At 32.6% G+C, this 21,438-nt stretch overlaps 2 protein-coding genes across 2 annotated transcripts; one reads left to right on the top strand and one right to left on the bottom strand.

Annotated features, from left to right (window-relative positions):
• Positions 1-10,834: 10,834 nt before the first annotated feature.
• Positions 10,835-11,976, bottom strand: LOC117904908 (RING-H2 finger protein ATL56-like). Its single transcript, XM_034817719.1, has one exon. It carries the CDS (start codon positions 11,545-11,547, stop codon positions 11,101-11,103), a length of 447 nt encoding a protein of 148 aa, XP_034673610.1. The 5' UTR covers positions 11,548-11,976; the 3' UTR covers positions 10,835-11,100.
• A 3,620-nt stretch (positions 11,977-15,596) lies between these two features.
• On the top strand, positions 15,597-17,010 carry LOC117905074 (bidirectional sugar transporter SWEET5-like). Its single transcript, XM_034817960.1, has 6 exons — positions 15,597-15,783; positions 15,905-15,941; positions 16,028-16,244; positions 16,348-16,509; positions 16,588-16,707; positions 16,804-17,010. The coding sequence occupies exons 1-6, from the start codon at positions 15,741-15,743 to the stop codon at positions 16,927-16,929; spliced, it is 705 nt and encodes a 234-aa protein (XP_034673851.1). The 5' UTR covers positions 15,597-15,740; the 3' UTR covers positions 16,930-17,010.
• The last annotated feature ends 4,428 nt before the right edge of the window (positions 17,011-21,438 follow it).

The raw sequence follows: 21,438 nt of genomic DNA, 5'->3' as shown, positions 1-21,438 counted from the left end.
CCAACTCACCCACTTCTTGGTTCACTAGTTCAGATTGTCCAGATTCATCTTCCTCAGAAATATGATAATCATAATCGAGAGTCTGAATTTCCTTATGGTACTCCCCCTGAAGTTCAGACTCGGATGAAAAATACATTGAATCTTCATGAAACACCACATCCATTGTAATATACATATGTTGAGTTGGAGGATGGTAACATCGATATCCCTTTTTGTGCAATGCATATCCAACAAACACACATTGCAATGCATGGGAAGTTAACTTGGTGCGTTGGTGCTTGTGTAGATGCACAAATGCCACGCAACCAAAAACACGAGGAGGTAGATTTGGGACGGTTGGGGCAACTACGGCATTAGTAAGAGCTTGGAGAGGTGTTTGAAAGTTAATTGAGCTAGAAGGTACCCGATTGATCAAGTATGCGGCAGATGTGATTGCTTCTCCCCAATAAGATATTGGTGTTTTTGCTGCTATCAAGGAAGCACGAACAACCTCTAACAAGTGTCGATTTTTTCGTTCAGCGACTCCATTTTGCTGGGGTGTATTGGAACAAGTAGTCTGATGAATGATGCCATGTCCTTCCAAATACTTTTGAAGATCAGAACTTTGATATTCTCCACCATTATCACTACGCAAAACCCGAACCTTTGCATTGTATTGAGTTTCAATCATTTTATGAAATTTTTGAAACAACAAGTTCACTTCATCTTTGGTCTTTATCAAGCATAACCATGTCATTCTGGTACAATCATCAATAAAAGTAACAAACCAACGTGAGCCACTCAAAGTTGGGACTTTGGATGGGCCCCAAACATCAGAATGTATAACCATAAAAGGAAACGGACTTTTATTCAAAATTAATGGAAACGAAGCATGATGACTTTTAGCCAATTCACAAATATCACAACGGAAACCAGAAATATCACTCTTTGCAAACAAACTAGGAAACAATTTTTTTAAATAACCAAAGGAAGCATGTCCCAGACGTCGATGCCACAACCAAATTTCAGACTTTTTCTTCTCCCCCTCAGATCCATCTGCCATCAAGGCTTGTTGCAACTTATTTGAATCCTTTGACTGCAAGTCCAAGTAATAGAGTTTTCCCCGTTTAATACCACAACCAATCGTCTGTCTTGTTTGGATGTCCTTAATCACACAAAATTCAGGCCAAAAAATGACAATACAAGATAAGGCTGTAGTGATTTGAGAAACTGACAAAAGATTATAATCTAAAGATGGAACAACTAAAACAGAATCCAAATTCAAAGTATCAGTAAGAGTTAAGGATCCTTCCCCAATAACTGGGGTTGTGTTACCATTGGCTGTGGAAACAATTTTTTGTGAGGAAGGTCTAAGGGGTGAAACCTGTCTAGAATCAAAAGTCATATGATCTGTAGCACCAAAATCAATTATCCATGTACTATTAATAACAGGTGTAAAAGTATTTAAAAACTTACCACCATGATCAGTAGCAGCTACCAATGCAGAGGCTTTCTCAGCAACATTAGCCTCTGTTTTATTTCGGCAACAATTGCAGTCGAGGTTTTCTTGGAATCCTTCTTCCGTTGATCACGATTATTATAATTAATAACAAAGTGTTGATAGCCTAAACATGGTCTAAAGGTCCATGGTTCAAACCCTCGGTTCCTTATTGTTTTCCTGGTCATACCAAGAGTCGTTGCTTTGAAATTGTGGGATATCCAGACTGGTGGGACCAGTCTTATTGCAGTGAGTGCATTTGAAGGTTGACTTATCAATATTAGGGCTTGTCTTAGGATGGTTGATCGCTGTCGGACTACCATAGCGACAAAATATCCAGGATTTCAGTTCCATGGCTCTGATACCATCTTCAAATTGATAAATTGTAGTTTTTTCATTCATTTTTTCATTCGTTCATGTACAGAGTATATATAGAGGGTAATCACCATTCTAAGAATGGGAAAGAATGATACAAGGAAATAATGATATAAGGAAATAACAACTAATATCCTAATATCTCAACTTTCCTAATATCTCAATATTCCTAATATCTTAATATTCCTAGTATCTCAATATTCCTAATATCTCAATATTCATAATATCTCAACTTTCCTAATATCTAAACATTCCTAATATCTCAACACTAAATGATATAAGGAAATAATGATATAAGGAAAGCATTCCTAATATCTCAACAGTCAAAGACTTGTGGAATTTCAGATTTAAATTTAAGATTGTAATACCAAGTGTATTTTATGAAATAATCCAAAAACACAACATATTTTAGAATTTTCAGAGCATGATGACCCAAATGTTGATTCTAATGGTTAAGAGATACTTTGGTAGTAATGAGAGTGTGTGGAGAAGATGTTGATCAAATGGTTGGTGATGGCCATTCATATACGTTGCCACTACTTTGTCCTTGTGCAATTGATGCCCTTGTGTTCAAGTTCTTCACAAGAAAATGAATGGAAAAAATTCAATAAAAGCTTGATTATGTTTGCAAAATTGAGAAATAGATAGAAGATTTTTATGAATGGACGGTGCACATAAAACATCATTCAATATAAAGTTATGAGTAGGTGTAGAGAGAGTAGTACAATTCACGTGGGTGATGGGTATACCATTACTATCACACATGGTTATGTCTTCATTGCCACCACATTCTGAATGAATAGCCAAGTTTTAATTGCAAATTTGAGTAATGTGGTGTCAACAAACTGGTTGGAGGTCTTGAACGACAAGTTTTGGCACTATGACTTACACGATCACATAGTTGGCACTACACTCATGGCTGATTGGATGAAGGGTGATTGGCTTATGGGTTGTAGTTCCTATTGTTGTTGGAGTTACTTCCATAATTATAATTTTTGTTATTTGTTTGAGACTTAAGGAAGTTTTGGAACTTATGTTGTGAAGTAGCATCAAAAACTTTCTTGCCTTCCTTTATTTCTCTTGAGATATCATGATGAATCAACTTGTGGTGTAATTTCTTAAGCTTATGTTTGGTTCCCGAAAAATACTAAAAAAAGAAAAAAAAATGTAAAGGAAAATAATTTTTTTATGTTGGGTTGTCCTATGAAAAATATCAAAGAAAATCAAATATAATTAAAACTAATTAAAATTTTTATATATTTTTAAATTATTTAATATTTATATTGATAAGTTAAAATAAAGAAAATTGTTTGAGTAACAAAAAAAATAATTAATCGACTTTTAATCTATTTTTTTTATTTTTTTTAACTTTTTCTTTTTTCCTATTTTTCCTTTGTATTTTCTTTCAAATTTTATGAGAACAAACATAGCCTAAAAGAAATAGGATTTTCCTTTGCACACATGACAACACCTAGTTTTTTGAATTCAAGATTGAGATCACTGAGGACATGGAGGAGGAGTTCATCTTCACTAACCAGAGAACCAATCAATGCAAGGTCATTAACCATGTACTTGATGGGTTAGTAAATAATCATTGACTGACATAATGTCCATGTTGATCCTTGCAAGAGTGGTTTTTAGGTTGAGTTCATGGCTTCTTGAGGCATTAGCATAGGTCCTTTCAAGACAAGACCAAGCTTCTATAAAGGATTTAGTTCCTGTGACAAGGGGAACAATGTTGGGATCAACAGACCAAATAGTTGCAAGGCAGAGGAGATAATCTTCTCTTATCCACAACTTGTAAGTCGGGTTTGGTTCGGGTGGTGATGTTGCTGTGGCCTGGAAAGTGGTTGGAGAACAAGAAAGTTAGCCGTCTACATAATCAATTAGATCATACCCTTAGACAAGAGAATTAGAAGTTGCAGACGTAACAACAATGGTGCCATCTAGGATGCTTGAGGCAGTTCTCTTTAGAGAGATATGACTCTAATTAAATATTTCAGATTAAAAATAGTAAAAAGAAAATATTAAAGAAAAGTTACAAATAAATATTTGATGGGACTCCAACCCATCCCTACAGGAGAGCTTCCAAAGACTTTACCAGCAGCCATTTTCTGTTATAGACATTTCAAATATGCATTCATTTGGAAACTTTCTTCATAGCAGCAGAGATGCAGCACCCTTGGGCACTTTGAGTGGTGCATCTTCTCCACTGCTGGAAGCCTGGGAAGCCTCAGTCTCATTTCTTCTTCTGCTTCTACTTGCATTCCTGAGCCCATTTTAAGTTTGGGCTTGGCACATTGTAATCGGACAATAATTGAACCTTCTAAACAAAGAGAACATATCTGATAAGCCCAGAAGGAACAGCTGCTTCAGGCTTCAGTGTGGGCCTTCGTATCTGATGACTCATGGGTTGGTGTTTGTTCGGGCAACCATGGTTCAAAATTGCGGTATCAATTATTGACTTGTAGGGTTTTGAGACACATCAGACTCGGCATCTTAGGTTGGTTGGTATTGGCCAATGCGCAAAGTAAGATAGTTAAGAAGTTAATAAAGTTAAAAAAATGATTTTTAAAAATAATATAATTAAATAAATTAAGAAACTAATAAATTTTAAAATATATTAACATAATAATAAATGATATGATTTATTAAATTGTTAATAATAAATTAGCATATAAAATAATACACCATACATAATATCATTACCTTATAAAACAATATATTAACTAAATTAAAACAATTCATACCATACTTAACATATAAAATAATAGTTTTGAAATTCACAATCCCGAACACTATTGGCATATAAGGAAAATTGATGCACATACATGATCATGTGAAGTAAAAATCATTCACATATAAAACAATAGATTTGGCCATTTTTTCCAAATTCCCAATCCCAAACACCACTTACCTACACTGCAAGAGAGGGTACCCAGTTTGCAGAGGCAAAGAGCCTCCTTTACAGCACACACCACAAATACTACAGAGATGGAGGAGAAGAGGCAACACCAACATGCGAAGATTGCCACCAATGGAAACATATGATGTATCTCACCAGTAAGGAAGCCACTACAACATCATTGTTGGCATGAAGGATGTTTCTTTCTTTTCTTCTTCATCATGGGTAAAGTCATGGTCTCCAAAAAAAAAAAAAAAATCATTTTGAAGAGAATCTTTGATTTTTAGAGATTTCTTGGTTTTGGTTGCTCTTTGTTATGATTTAAAAGGGGAATAAAATATTTTTTGGATTTAATTAGAGAATATTTTAATAACTCAAACAATTCAACTAAGTTAATTAGGAATCTTGACTCAGTCAATTGAGTTCAATCAATTTTTGTGTTAAGTCTATGTTGAAGATGGTATTTGGTTTAAATGTCCAAGTTGATTGAATTGTATTGGACTTAGTCAATACTTAGAACCTTGGGGGCAACAACTAATGGTTTGTTCATGAAAATTGCAATACCTAAGCCCAACTTAAAAAAAAAATGAATTAAGAAAACAATATTTATGTAGTTAGACATAATTGCTTACGTACATGGAAGAGATCAAATTCACTCATAAATTTCAGATCTCTCAACCTCTTTTTATCCAAAATTGACATACCTTTTGCCTATCTCTCTAACTATCCACTTTTTGAATCTTTCATATATTCTTATATAAAGCCACATATATATAGAGCCTTTTGAGCTTTTACTCATACCTAAACTCTATAAATATCGACTTTTCCAAAAAATATAAAAATAATAATTTGAGTCACTCAAATTTCCTCAATTCATATGTGTGGTTATTTCTCCTTTATATCCACACTTTTGCATCCCTTAAGGGTAGGTTGTCATCATCTTATAATCAATAAGAATAAACATGTAGAGAAATCATCTTTGTCTTATTTACAACTTTGTTCCTTTTGTGATTAGTCTCATCATTTTGCTAATGGTTCCTCTTAGTTGAAAGCAAAGTTTTGATCATCTTATCTTTATATGTTTCATCTAATATCAAAATCTTTTCCTTCTTCTATTCTAGCAACTTCTTTAACACTAGCATATAACTCTTTATGGCATGACTTTACCATCATAGTTTGACCTAAAATTATCTTCTCAATCAAAATGTACAATTTTTGCATTTTCCCCTTCTATAACTATTAAAGCACCTTTGTTAACATTCATAATATTGTCATTCATAGAAAAATCACAGCCTAGAAAGAAATTAAACTCCTCAATTCAGAAACATACTTAATATTAGTTAATATCCTCCCAACACTATCAAACATCTTCACTTTCACAATTCCAATATTAATATCATTAGTAGAATATGAAGTCTTTTAAGATTCAAGTTTTTTCTTTGTTTCTAGTAGCCTCACAATACTTTCTAATAAGTCATTTTTTGTGGCAATAGTAACAACTCTATACATCCCTCCAAAATGTGATTGAGAACAATAATCTCTTATCATAATATATCTCTTGCAAACTCTTACCATGACATGATTCAAACTTCACCATAGGAACTTGTTCAATATGAAATAAATTATTTGGTTGCTTAATATATTCTATTTCTAAAAAAGCAATTGGCCCCTTATCTATGGTCAATGTCATATTTCAACTAAAAGTGTAGTCATCAATGTCTCATATGATTTCGATAGGGATGTCAATAAAATAATCATTTCATTTTCTTCATCCGTCTTGATCTCTACAATAATAATTGAGTTATGCACTTATTAAATTTACTTATATGATTTCTAACATTATCTTTCAACTGAAAGTATAGTCATCAATGTCTCATATGATTTTGATAAGGATGTTAATAAAATAAGCGTTTGATCTTCTTCATCAATCTTGATTTCTACACCCAATAATTGAGTTATGCACATATTAAATTTACTTACATGATCTCTAGCATTAGTTCCTTTATCCATCTTCAACTTATATAATTGTTTTTTCAAATATAATCTATTTGTAAAAAATTTTGATTGTATAAATTTTTCTAAACTTTTCTTTTATAAATCAAAAAGAGATTTAACATTTAGAACAATGTATTTTACTATATGAGTTAAACTTAAACGAATAGTGCTTACTGCTCTTGCATATAATTTTCTCTAATTTTCATCCTTCATGCTCTCTGGTTTCTTGTTTTATAATGTTTTGAGAAGTCTTTATTCCATCAAAACATTTTAATAATATTTATTGGAAATTGAAATTATTTTTCTCATCAAAATGTTTAATATCATATTTTACACCAAATCATCTTCAAAAATTTTTTCCTAGGATCTTCACATCACAACTTTGAAACAATTTTTTGGAAATCACAACATCCAAACATAGTACAAAAAAAGTGAAATAAAGAAAACAAAATATTTATGTGATTCGATGCAATTAACTATGCTTATCAAAGAAAGAGATAAAATTCACTAATAAACTTCAAAAATATATATAGAAATAGAGACACAAACTCTCTCATCCTCTTTCTATCCAAAGCCCAATTCCCCATTTGCTTATTTCCTGTCACTTTTTTGACCATTCACTTTTTCACTATCTCATAAAATCCTTTACAAAACCAAGTATATAGAGTCTTCAAAGCTGACCATAAATAATAAGTTTTCCAATCCTACTCAAACTTAAAAAGGTAATTTATCCAAACCTAAACTCTATAAATAAGACGTTCTTGAAAATAATTAAATAATTTGAGTTAAAGTTACAATCTAGATGCTTCACAACTACCTTAGTTCAAACAATATCTCATTCTTTCCATTTTTTATGGTGACCTGCAAATTAAGGAATATTTAAAGGAGGTTCCTAGAGATTGCCTTCCAATAGTGAAGTTAATGTCTAATTGGGAAGAAAAAAATGTAATAGGGTTTTTGGGAGTAGTAGCACTTTCCTTTCACCTTGATTACTATGCCCCTTATATAGTACTACATAAGGGCAAATGACCAACAACCTCTATAGTGATGACATTTATACTAGCAATGGTGGCATCTTAGGAATGTCAAGCCTGATAGGTGCTAACTAGGCTAACTTTATTGTTTAAGGGAGATTGGTAAGATCGAATCGTGTGCCTAACCCATTGTACTTGAGATTGACTTTCGCGCAAGCTTGGGCATAAAAAGGCCTAGATATTGGGGCTTATCCAAATACAAAGAGTGTGGCGCATGAGAGCTCATCAATTTAGGGAATTCATCTAGATAACCATACTTAGGGTCAACTTGGCTCATGCTCAAGTGCAACTTCTAGACAAAATGGCATATTTGCAATTAACAAGCTAGTGCCCTTAGTGTTCATGGCTAAGAAGTATCAATCTCTTTTTAGCCGTGATTACCCAAAAACTTTTTCCCCTATTTGTTAATGTCATTTTAAAATAGGCGAGCAGTGTGGAATTGCTCATTATTATCATAATTAAATAATGCAAACTCATGACACTGCACGCACAATAACACTCAATGTATCATGTTTTCTCATATAAGGTGCTTGGATCATTTTATGAGTTTTGCAAAAAAAACAAAAAACAAAAAACAAAAATAAAACGCAAAAATTGACTTAAACAGAGCACTTTGGAAGGGCTAGTAACCTTAGAAGGAAAATGATGTGATGCTCTAATGATTCCTTTTAAGAAACTACAAAAGAAAAAAAAATGCATAAAACAGGTCAACCTCGTAGGTTTAGCCTAGCAACCTTAAAGGCTCTTTAGGCTGCCCACTAGGGTAGCCTAGCAAACATTGGGCTCACTAGGTTGGAGGCCTAGTAGCTAGGACAACCCTTCTTTGTAATTTTAAGCTATTTTTCAAGCCCAAGCAATCCTGTGACCTTCCCGAATCCCTCTTTCTTCATTTATTACTCTTCATCTCTTCTCTTTAGTGGAGACTTGAACTTAAAATCGCCAAATCTCACTCACTTCTTCCCATTCTCACCCTTCACCAAAGCTCTCTAGAACCATCGTCAATGCCTTAGGAGGTGATTCAAAGCTATCATTACCTAATAATCTTAGGAAGTCACCTCATTTTACAAGTTGTTCAACGAAGAGACATTCCATTTGCCTCCAAGTTGAAGGCTTTTGAATATCACTTCACCTTTTATAAATAGTCAACTATAAAAGAAGTGGAAAGGAGAAGCATGGTCGAGAACAATGTAGGAGTAAGTGAATGTGAAAAATAAAGGGGAAGAACTCTATTTCTTCAAAGTGTAGTTGTAATCTTACATCTTTATTTATGTTTTCAAATGTTTAATTTTCAATTTTATTATTTTGTCTAGCTTAGGCTCCCATTCAATTCATCAAATGTTAGTTAAGGCAAGTTAGGGCAAAGATCAACACCTTCATTATTGTCACCACTTGTTATCATTACTTGAAAATGTCTTAAGCAAACGATAGTTGGTGGAGTGATGACTATAGTACTGTAGAGCCCTCATAAGACTTTATCAATCTTGTGTCGTAGGATTAAGCGAAGGGGTGGGAACTCTTCTAGTGGCATTAGTCATAGGCATGGGCCACAAACTTTGTAAACACAAAACTTAGCTCAAATTAGGTTTTAGTGTTTTGAAAGAAAAATGGGCGGAGAGAGCAAAAGCTCTATGGTGTGGTACCTATCTAAGACAGGGTCATAAGGGAAAATTGCATAAAATAAACTCAAACTTTAGCCATTTTCTATTTATTTAATTTCTTGAATTTTCAGCTCTCATACCTTTCAAATTCAATGTAAAAAATATAAAGAACTCCCCTTTCATCTCCTTCTTGAACTAATTCATCGGTCACTTCCTTTGGGTTTAACTATTGGGATACTTTCCAGGTATTATAATTTTCAAGTCCTTGAGCTTGGGAACTAGTTGACAACAAGAATACTATTCCGAGATCCAAGCGGTAGTAACAATTATATTGTTCTACAATGACTTTTTCAGCTTCATACTTCACACAAACAATCCCATAAAACTTCCCGAACTAGTCAGCATGTTGAACTGGAACAACTTTCTCGTCACCACATCCAGTGATCTAATTATGCACAAAATGACTGATGGAGACTGATATCTACTTTTGGACACATTCAGTATACAGGGGGCAGGTACAGGTTCCTTCCCCTCCATCCACAAGCCCCACCGGCTAGAGACACCGAAACCCCATCATTCATACGTAAAAGGTATACAGTTCAATTCTAATGTGATTGAGTAGAATCCAAGACACCCTGTCCACAGCACCATTTCTCAAAATTCATTATTTGAACCAGAGACGCAAGGACCCCATTGTGGAAAAATTAGACAACCTTGTTGGAAAGGGTCCCTTGGTGAAGTCTTCAGTCAGCAGAGAACTCCATTCCAGGACTATTGCCCAACTGCTGAAATTCAAATCGCCAACCATGCTTTTCTAGGGAATAGTATTTCCTTGGATCAGATCTCAATCCTATAACTTTTATCCCACCAACCAAATGCAGATGCAGTAAACCTGAATCCCAATGAATTGCAAGGGTTTGTTGTGAGATTTCAATTTATATATTTAATGATCATACAGGATCGTATGTTGAATCACATGAAGAAATTATGCCATAATTACTATTAAAATTGTACCAACCTGAATCCATGTGTGAATTTGAAGACAGTATGGATCTTCTAAGGCTGATGGAGGGCACCACCTTTCTCTGATTCTCTCAGGCAATGGGAGCGGGAGAGAGAGCGGTTCAGTTCTTTCAAAAGATGTGATGCATTGAAAAGACATAAGCCTCACCTTTTATACCCTCCTGCCTTAGGGACCATACCCATTGGTTATTGGGCCTCACGGGCCTTAGGCCCATCATCTAAAGCCCGTGATTGCGTTGGGCTCTACACATAAGGTGGCCCATACTCTTAAAATGAACATTAAATCAAAATGTCCATAATTTGAATAGCTTAATCATGAATCATTGTTAAATATGTGAGTCCATATTTCAACATTTGTATCTTTGATTCTGGAATGAGGTTATGCTCAGCTGTTTAACAGAAACAGTCATTTCTACGAATATATGCATATAAAAATAAGTAATGCGCAATATTCAACAAAGCCCTGTAATCTCAATTACTTGAGCTTGAGAAATATTCAGAACAAGAAAAAGGAAGAGAAAACTTTCTCCTTCTATGTAATTGTATGGTGGAGGACAAACAAAAACATTACTAAATTTCACATAAAAGAAAACTTAAACCACAGGTTCAAAAATGGGGAGGGGAAAAACAGAGGGAGAGGGCCAGAAAAAGCAAGCAGAGATGAAATCAGCCATGAAGAGAAGCGCTGAACTCTTATGTCAATTCAGCTCCAACATCTCTCGAAATGCCACTCCCCTGGCCCGAAAACGTGCTGATCTTGGGAGTGCTAGCGCATGTTCGACAGATAGGGCAAATGGGTGTCTTCAACAGCCATGAATCTATGCATTGAGAATGGAAGAAGTGCTTACAGTTTGGCAATAACCTGCACTTATCCCCCTTCCTGAAATTCTCTAAGCAAACGGCACAATCCACTGGGCTGTTACTCGCTTTCTCTAGTGCTACCGCCTTGTATTCAAAGCAAGGAAGCTTCTTCAGTTCATCTTGGGACATCCCTAGGCCTCCACTGCCACCCCTTTGAACCATAGCCCCATTTCCATACGCTCTCCTAAAAGCCCTCCCAACAATACACACATGAATTACGATCAAAACAGCAATACCCACAAACAACAATACCAAAGATACCACAATTTCCATGACCATAATCTGCGCTGAAAAAACCCAGAAACAGTTTTCTGAAAAATACCCGGATTTTCTAGCATGCCAAACACCCCAAAATCAAATCACAGAACTCTCCTCCTTTTCCAGTAACACAAACAAACCCAGAAGCTGAAACGGTTGTGCAGGCAATAGTAATGCATGGACGCTTCAGATCATTGATTTCACCAAAACCCAGTTGTTGCAGTTGTCTTCAGCTTTCAAAAAAAAAGCTGAAACAGAAGAATCTTTGGGGAAAAAAACTGTACTTAGATGAATTCTTGGTGGTCTCTGCATGAGGAGTTTGGTGGGTGGGGTAAACAGAAATTGAAGCTATGGCATGCCTGCTTTGTCTTTTTCTATTATTAAACTTCTGAAAGCATCTATCATGCCTGCCTAATGATATCGAAGAAACCTGGAAAAATTACAAGTGAACCCTCGTGGTTCATGGCTTTTTGATTCTCGGGAAAGTACGAGAGAGAGAAAAAAAAAAGAAAAAACACCTGGATTTAGCCTGGAATTCTATAATTGTCTGGCAAATTATAGGTTTTTATTTCAAATTTATTTTATTTTTGGTAAAAAATTATTATTACATCTAATAATTCTTAAATACTATAATAAATTTGTAAATTGACTAGAAGAACAAACTTTAATTATGCAAAAAGAAGATAAGACATGTTTCTTTTATGGAGATGGGAGGATGATAGATCAACATCATTCATAAATTTATTCTTTTGTCTAAACCCAAAATGTCAAAGTACAACTTGTAAGGAATATAGCACAGTGTTTAAGAAGTCCAGCTGTATTAAACATTTGAATATGGAACTATGATAAAGTAATTCCATGAACCCTAGATGATTCCACAAATATGAGCCATTTGATGTGATGGGCCATCAAATCATATGGCTTGTGATTGGAGTAAATGGAAATTTGGATGGTTGAGATTAATGGATTATTGTTGTATAAATTCATCTTTTGTGCGCCTAAATGTTTGTCATATATAAGTACAAGTGGAGTTGCAAGTGTTAGATTTATTGAGAATTTTATGGTGACAATGATGGTATTGCTTTAATTTTTTTCAAGCCTGCCCATTTTGATGAATTATTTAGAGAGATAAGTTGGCTGGGGGCATGTGGGAGAGATGGACTATCTTCTTAGGGCTATCATTTTTGTGTCAAAAAATATATAGGGTGAATGATTTTAGAAAAGAAAATTAAAGAATTAGGTTGGTTGATTAGGAGATTTTTTAATTTGATCCAAAATTTCAGCCCCAATAAATGATTTTATAATTCAAGTACAATTTACATAATTGAGTAGGATTTTTATTTTGAACAACTAAGAATTAAACCAATTGTATCATGAGGTTGATTTTATTGTCCTTCTTAGTTTTACTCTATTGATAAGAATGCTTTTTCTTTTTTGATAAAACAAAAAAAATTTAGTATGATATGGAAAATGCTAAAATACCATACTTGTACCTACTCAACTCTTAATCCAAACTATTGAATATAGATTATGAGATTTAAGTTATTAAACAAGAGCATAAATGAATGGGATCAAAGTAAAATGGTACAAACAAATAAGACTAGATATAAAGAGAGAGAGATGAACCTGCTAATGGGCTAAAAGCCATATATTGTGTGTTGTTGACGCATAAGATATAAAATATTGAATAATACCCTTGGTCATCAAACATTTGAATAATACTTACAAACAAAAATTTTCTTTATAAGCAATCGGTCCATGTGATGGTTTATTAGTTGGTGGTTTTAAGTATAATATCTTAGCATTACTTTGTGATTAAGGTTCTAAATTGATTTTTAAGCTATTTTGTTGCATATAACAAAAACATCTTCTCAATTTCTAAGCTATTAGTACTTCTCCATGTGGATTTGTTTGGCCCCTCTTAAGACTTTTAGTCTTAGAGAAAAACATTCTATTTATGTAATTGTGGATAACTACTCTAGATCTACTTGAGTTCTCTTCTTAAGTCACAAGAATGAAACATTGCTTGAATTTTGAAAGTTTTATATATATAAAAAAAGTTTATTACCACTTCTATTAAAATTAATCATGAAAGAGAAATTAAAAATTATGACAAGTTTAAAATATTTTACAATAAGTATGGAATTGAACACAATGTTTTGACTACTAGCACACTTCAACAAAATAAAGCTATTGAGAGGGAAAATATGACTTTAGCAAAAATGGAAAGAAGTATGCTTAATGAAAATTAATGAATTGCCAAAATATTTTTGGATTGAAGTAGTTAATGCATATGTTATGTTTTAAATAGAGTATTGATGCATCATACTCTAAAAGGAACTTTATAAGAGTTCTAGAAAAGCAAAATAATAAAACATTAGTTATTTTAATGTCTTTGAGTACAAATATTTTATCTTTAACACCAAAGTAATTTATAAATATTTTTCTTATAATTAGATATTAGAATTTATCTCTTGATTATTCATCTTCTAACATGACTCATAGAATTTTCAATAAAAGAACCCTTATAAGGGAGATATCGATAAAAGAACTCTTAGTGGAGGAATAGATTCATGTTATGTGATTAATTGAATCTTCTAGAAGGCGTAAAGGTTGGTGATGAAATAGATTTGAAAGATAACTTGTATAAATTGAAGATTAATGAAACCCAATAACATTAGGAAATGGAAAAGAGAGACAAATAAAGAACAATTATCTGCGGTGCCCATAAGGAGATGACCAAAGTCTAGAATTTCTTAAGAGTGGAAGTAGGGATGGTAATGAGGCAGATTTTTTCGGCTACCCATCCCGTCCCGCCCCGCCCCTAATGGGACGGGGTTTAAATTTATTAAACAGGTTTGAGACGGGTATAGGATTTTTTTTTTTTAAACCCAAGGCGGGTTCAGGTATTGCCCCATCCTGCCCCACTCCGTTTACATATAAAATTAATTTTAAAATTAATTTAATTTAAAAGTTTATTTTACTATTTTTAATATATAGTTAATAATAATTTTTTTAATAAAATAAGTTATAAAAAATATAATAATTTTATTATTTATAAAATATATTTATTTTAATGTAATTAAAATTTTTTAAAGTAATTTAATTTTTTTTTAAAAAAAAATGCTAAACGGGGCGGGGCGGGGCGGGTATGAGAATTTCCTATACCCATCCCGTTTAATTTTTTAAACGGGACGAGGATGAGAATTGTTTTTGCTAAACGGGGCGGGGTTGGGATGGGGGCGATCCGTCCCGAACTTGCCCCGTTGTCATTCCTAAATGAGACAGGGTTCAATTTTAATAAATGAGTTTGAGATGAGTTTGAAATTTTTTTTAAACCCGAGGCGGGTTTGGGTACTGCCCCATCCCGCCCAACCCTGCCCCGATTATATATAAAATTAATTTTTAAAATTAATTTAATTTATTTTTTATTTTTATATTTTTAATATATAAATAATAAAAAATATTTTTAATAAAATAAGTTATAAAAATATAATAATTTAATTATTTATAAAATATATTTATGTTAATGTAATTAAAAATTTTAAAAGTAATTTAAAAAAAATAAAATTAAAAAAAAAAAAAGTTAAACGGGCAGGACATTTAACTTTTTATAAAAAAAAAAATTAAATGAGACATTTAATTTTTTATAAAAAAATTATCATTCCTGCCCAACCTCTTTTAACTTTTTAAATGAGACGGGGATGAGAATTATTTTGAATAAACGGTCCCGACCCGTTATCATTCCTAAGTGGAAGTGTGAAAGTTTGCAACTTACAATTTATAAAATCAAATTACAGATAATCCATCAAATAGGAATAGAAGTAATAGGGCAAGTCTTATACTACCGACTTTCACGAACCATCAATTTCTCGCATGCATGCGTGGATGGAGAGAAAAGCCAGGACGGGCAACTGCAGCATCTCAATTAGCGAATAGCCAAGAAAAAGGGAGCATTTGAAGCCCTTTTTTTCTCCCGATCCACAATGACCAGATCCAAAAATTAAATGTCAATATCCAAATTTAGGCATTGGAAGTAACTATAAATTGTGGAATCATGAATTGGGAACGTTAGGGGTCTCGTTGTGAACACATCACCTTGGCCCCTCTCAACCAGATCCCACCTGCCTCCTCTCATTGTTAGCGGTTCTTCTTTTCTTCTCGCCCACATCTCTACCCTCTCCTTTTCTTGGTTCTTGCAGCAGCTAGGAAAGATGGTGAACCCAGACACAATGAGAACCATCGTCGGCATTATTGGTATCATATACATATCTATATCTTCCCCTTCATGCCCTATCATCAATCTCATTTCAGTCATCTCCAATCATGTATATATATATACACATATAATTTCTTTCTTTTCTTTACGTTTATGCAGGAAATGTCATCTCTTTCGGGCTATTTGCCTCGCCTATGTAAGTAAAACCTATTCTGTCATGGTGTGAATTAATTATCAACCTAGTTGTTAATAACATCATGGATATTTGAACTTTGAATGCAGCCCAACTTTCATACAAATTGTTAAGAAAAAAACCGTGGGAGAATTCAAGCCAGATCCCTACCTAGCAACTGTACTGAACTGCATGATGTGGGTCCTGTACGGCCTCCCATTCGTCCGTCCAGACAGCCTTTTGGTCATCACGATCAATGGCGGTGGTCTTGTCATTGAGCTCATCTACGTCACCATCTTCTTTGTGTATGCTGATTCACTAAAGCGCGTAAGCTATTTCATCTCATGAAGGGAAGAACATTTTTCCTCAATTATTTCTCACTTCAAAGGGTTTTATATATATATATTTTTTCTTTTTTGGTTAATTTCAGAAAAAGATAGCTTTGTGGCTTCTGTTTGAAGTGATCTTCATGGCCATTATAGCTGCCATTACCATGCTGCTCTTCCATGGAACCAAAAATAGATCATTGTTCGTGGGGTTATTGTGTGTTGTGTTCAATGTTATTATGTACGCTTCCCCGCTCACCGTCATGGTAAGTATGAAAATCTATTCTTCCATGTCTGCATGAAGAATATTGTTGAGAACTTTTATTTTATTTTTTATTTTACAGCGTCAAGTCATCCGGACGAAGAGCGTCAAGTACATGCCATTCACCTTGTCGTTGGCCAACTTCGCCAATGGGATTGTTTGGTCTATCTATGCACTCATTAAATTTGATCCCTACATCTTGGTAATCTTCAAAAAACTAACCAGAATTTTGGAAATTAATGCTAATTTCTAATGAAAATAGAATAATTACCCACAATTTTGTTGTGTTATTTGGTAGATTCCCAATGGCTTGGGATCTTTGTCTGGCGCAGTCCAACTGATCCTATACGCAACCTACTACAAGTCCACCCCAAAGGACGAGGACGATAAGAAGCCACCCGAGGTTCAACTCTCCGGGATGTGATCATGCAGGCCTTTAGTTTCCGGATCTTGTATTTCATTTTGATTTGTTTTATTTTCAATTCATTCTTCCTCATTTTTCTCCTCTTTGGTGCATGTATTCAGCCATGATTTGAAAGGAAAATGACAACAAAAAAATTTAAAAAAAAAAACAAGGAAAAAAAAAGGGGGAGGGGGAGATAAATCTGCTATTTTAGTAGTTTTGTCCGAATGTTAACACTCTTAAATTGACGCATCGTACTACCCGTATGCATCCAAAAGCGTGGTGGTAGAGCTTTGTTTAATTTGATAATAATTTTAAAAAATCATATTACAATGCTTTATAGAACAAAAGGTTTACAATTACAAAATAACGAAAATAAGCAATGAAAAAAAAAATAACAAGAACATGCAAATTTATGTAGAAAACTTTAAAAGGGAAAAATCACGAGTAGAGAAGAAAAAAAATCATTATATCAAAAAATTGGTATAAAAAGAAAGAATTGAGAGATATTACAACATGAATATAATACATCATAGACCTCAAAATTATAACTACATTACATATGTCGCATTGCGAGATTTTTGGGTTAGACCAAATAAAATTCGAATCACCAAACTATAACAAGAACTAAAATATTCTTAACTTGTTTTCCATATTTTTAAGTATATTTAAAAACAACTTTTATATGTATTATTTTATTTTTAATTATTTTTCATATTTTATATGATTATTTTTTAAAATAGTTATAAAACAAGTGAAAACAATCATAAAAAAAAATTAAAAAATGTTCTTTTAAAATAGTTTATATATAATTTTTTATTTTTAAGAACAAAAAATAGTTTTCCTTTTTTATTTGTCAAATGTGTTTTCTTATTTTCTTGTTTTGGAAAACAAAAAATAGTTATAAAAAACATTTACCAAAGGGCCTTAATTATCATTAACCAAGCAAACAAAAAGTAATGTTGGATATATTTTTATTTTTTGTCTCTAAGATCTCTAATGTTAGAGGAAAATATTAAATGTTGCATGTAACAAAAAAAAAAAAAACTTTGTTTCAATTTCTAGACCATTATTATTCTCCTTGTGAATGGATTTGTTTGGCCCTCTAGGGCTTCTAATATTGAAATATATATATATATATATTTCAAATGAGAATAAGAAATGGAAAAGATAGAGACAAATAAGAACAACTACCCCTTGTTCTAATGCCACAAGAAGATAACCAAAGTCTAGAATTTCTTTAGAGTGGAAGTGTGGAAGCCTATGACTTACAATTTATAAGACAAAATTATAGATAATAATAATAAGGATGATGTTACTTCCCATGGAGGCAATATTATTGATGATGCAATTAATTATTTTGTTAAAATTGCGAAGGAAATTGCTAATTCTTAATTTGATTTTAGGGTCTATAATGGTTATATTCTTTACAAGAAATTGAAACGATAAATCAAATAGAAGCCTTCTAAATAGGCAAGTACAAAATTAAGTGTTAGAATTTGGTAATCCGAATTTTATTTGGTTCAATTCGAAAAGTTTGCGGTGTGACTTATGTGGTGAAACTATAATTATGATATTTTTTTTAAGAGTGTGTGGTGGTAGTAGAAGGATTGAGCCTATTGGGGGTGTGGGGGCATAGCCCTTGCGATGCGGGCTTACTTTGTTAATTATTCTCGCATATGTAATATGAGATTTTATACCACTATGGTAACTTGTGGATGATCATCTATGTATATCTTTTGTGACTCCTTATAAAATGGAGGGACCCTTAATGAAAATCTATTCAATTTTTCTCGTGCATTCCATTTTCTCTTTCTTGTTTTTTTTTTCTTCTTCTTTCACTTTGTTATAACACGCTATCAATAGAAATAGTCTCTACAAAAGAAATCGAAAGACTTCTCTCTCTTCTTTTTCACAAAAATCTATGTCTTAAACTTATATCATGATTTTCTACTTTATTTATATATGTAATAAAATTACCTTTTGATTTTGCATTTCGCTTATTTGAATACATAAATGTGTACAAATATTATTTAGAGAATATGTTTTTCTTTCTAATAAGAAATCATGAAAAAAAAAAAAACTATAACCAGAAGTTATGAAAAATATGTATAATCCTTACAACCAGAAATTATGCGACAAATATAAAATTACAAATACATAGCCAAAAGCTATATATATGATTTCTAATGCTTTGTTTTTAATTATACGGTATAATTGGAAGTTATACAAAACAATATTATATAACCAAAAGCTATAAAATGAATAGTCCATAGTCTGAAGTTACGTACAAATCTACACAATGAAAATTCATAACTTGAAACTATGTATAAATCTACACAATGAATAGTTCATAACCTGAAGATATGTACAAATTTTCACTTTTTTTTTCCTTATAAAATAATCATAGCTCGAAGTCATGAAAGATATTAGCTTTTAATTTCTTTTAATTAGATTATTTAACTCAAAGTTATACAAAATAAAATTTTAAATGCAGAAGCTATACAATAAATATTTCATAACTTGAAGTTATGTATAAATTTATACATTCTTGTTACATGGAATGTTAGTAGAAACTGTACAGAAAATGTTTTCACAGCCAAAAGCTATATAAGCCATACTTTCTATACTCAAGGCATAAACTTGAAATAATGTTAAAACATTTTATTAATTTATTCATAGTTTATTCCAATAAATTGAAATATTTTCTTATTAATATTATTCCACATATAGTTTTTCAATTAATATCAAACATTGCAAAGCTTTGTTGTACTCGATATTATGGGCAAGAATTACTTATCTTGAGTTCTGGATGCTAAAATTCATCTAAATATGACGAATCTTGAAAATAAGATTAAATAAGGAAATACAGCATTCCTACAAGATTGTGCCCAAGCTTTAATATTCCTTCGTCATCACATTGATGAAGGATTAAAAGGTGAATACCTTATAGTCAAAGATCCCCTCATCTTTTGGAATAATCTAAAGGAACGATATGACCATCGAAAAACTGTAATCCTTCCAAAATCACACTATGATTGGATGCACTTGAGATTACAATATTTTAAGTTTGTTAGTGACTACAACTTGGCTTTATTCAAAATTAGCTCTTGATTAAAATTATGTGGAGAAAAAGTTACTGAAAACAATATGCTTGAAAAAACATTTATGACTTTTCATGCTTCGAATGTGCTTTTGCAGTAGCAATATCGAGAGCATTGTTTCACTAAATATTCAAAATTAATCTCATATCTTCTTGTGGTTGAACAAAATAATGAGCTTTTATTGAAAAACCATCAATCTCATCCTATTAGGCTTATGTCATTGCCTAAAGCCAATGCCACATCTATCTAAACTCTTAGACATGGGCAAAAACACGGATATGGATGAGGCGGAGGTAGAAGACATGGTTGCGATCATAGTCGAGGTCGTGGTAGACATAATTCTTCTCATTGTAGTGGTTTTCAAAGTAAAAATAAAAATTCAAACCATCAAAAGTGGAATAATTCAGAGGCACAACCTGAAAATGGGTTAGAACCACAAGGTAAACATGTTTGTGAGAATGAATGTTATAGATGCAGTATGAAAGGATACTGGTCACGTACTTGTCATACTTCAAAACATTTAGTTGACCTTTATCAAGCCTTAATAAAAGCAAAAGGAAAAGGATTTGAAATGAACTTCATTGATGGTGATGGTCTAGTAGATTTAACCTATTTAAATGTTTTAGACTTCATTGAGGATCCTAATGGGAAAATTGACCATTTAATTGGTGATGGAAACATTTGTATGATTAAATGTTATTCTTTGCAAGTAGTTACACATTGTTTATTATTCATCTTTTATAGTTTATTTCACATTTTATTATTTCTTATCTAAATTCTTTTCTTTATTTATACTTGAAAATACATGGATCTCTCTCATACCTTGATACATCATATAACATCCAATGTAGATGCATGTCTTGTAGATTGTGCCTCAACACACACAATCATTTGTGATAAAAAATATTTTTCCAACTTACCGTTAGTTAAGTTTAATGTTAATACAATATTAGGTCCTATAGACTTGATTCAAGGCTCTAGAAACACAACTATTATTTTATTTAGTGAAACTAAAATTCACATTAAGGATGCTCTTTACTCTGCTAAATCCAAGTGAAATCTTCTTAGTTTCAAGGATATTCATAAAAAAAAAATATCACATTGAAACTATGAATAATGGTAGTAATGAATACCTTCTCACTACTTCAGTTATTTCTAGAAAAAAAAAAAAAAAAAAACATATCTTGGAAAAACTTTCTTCTTATTCATGGGGATTATATCAAACAATCATTAAACCCATTAAGTCATATGTTGTCATGAACTAGAAGTTATGTGACTTAAAAACTTTTATGATTTGGCATGAATGCCTTGGTTATCCAGGGTTATCTATGATGTGTCGTATCATCAACAATTCTTTTAGGCATTCCTTGAAGAACTAGAAGATTTTGATGCCTAATAATTATAATTGTGTTGCTTGCTCACAAGG

The sequence above is a fragment of the Vitis riparia genome, chromosome 17, assembly GCF_004353265.1.
Source record: "Vitis riparia cultivar Riparia Gloire de Montpellier isolate 1030 chromosome 17, EGFV_Vit.rip_1.0, whole genome shotgun sequence".
Taxonomy (NCBI): domain Eukaryota; kingdom Viridiplantae; phylum Streptophyta; class Magnoliopsida; order Vitales; family Vitaceae; genus Vitis; species Vitis riparia.
The sequence above is the reverse complement of the archived record's forward strand: the minus strand, read 5'-3'. Positions and strand labels throughout refer to the sequence as shown.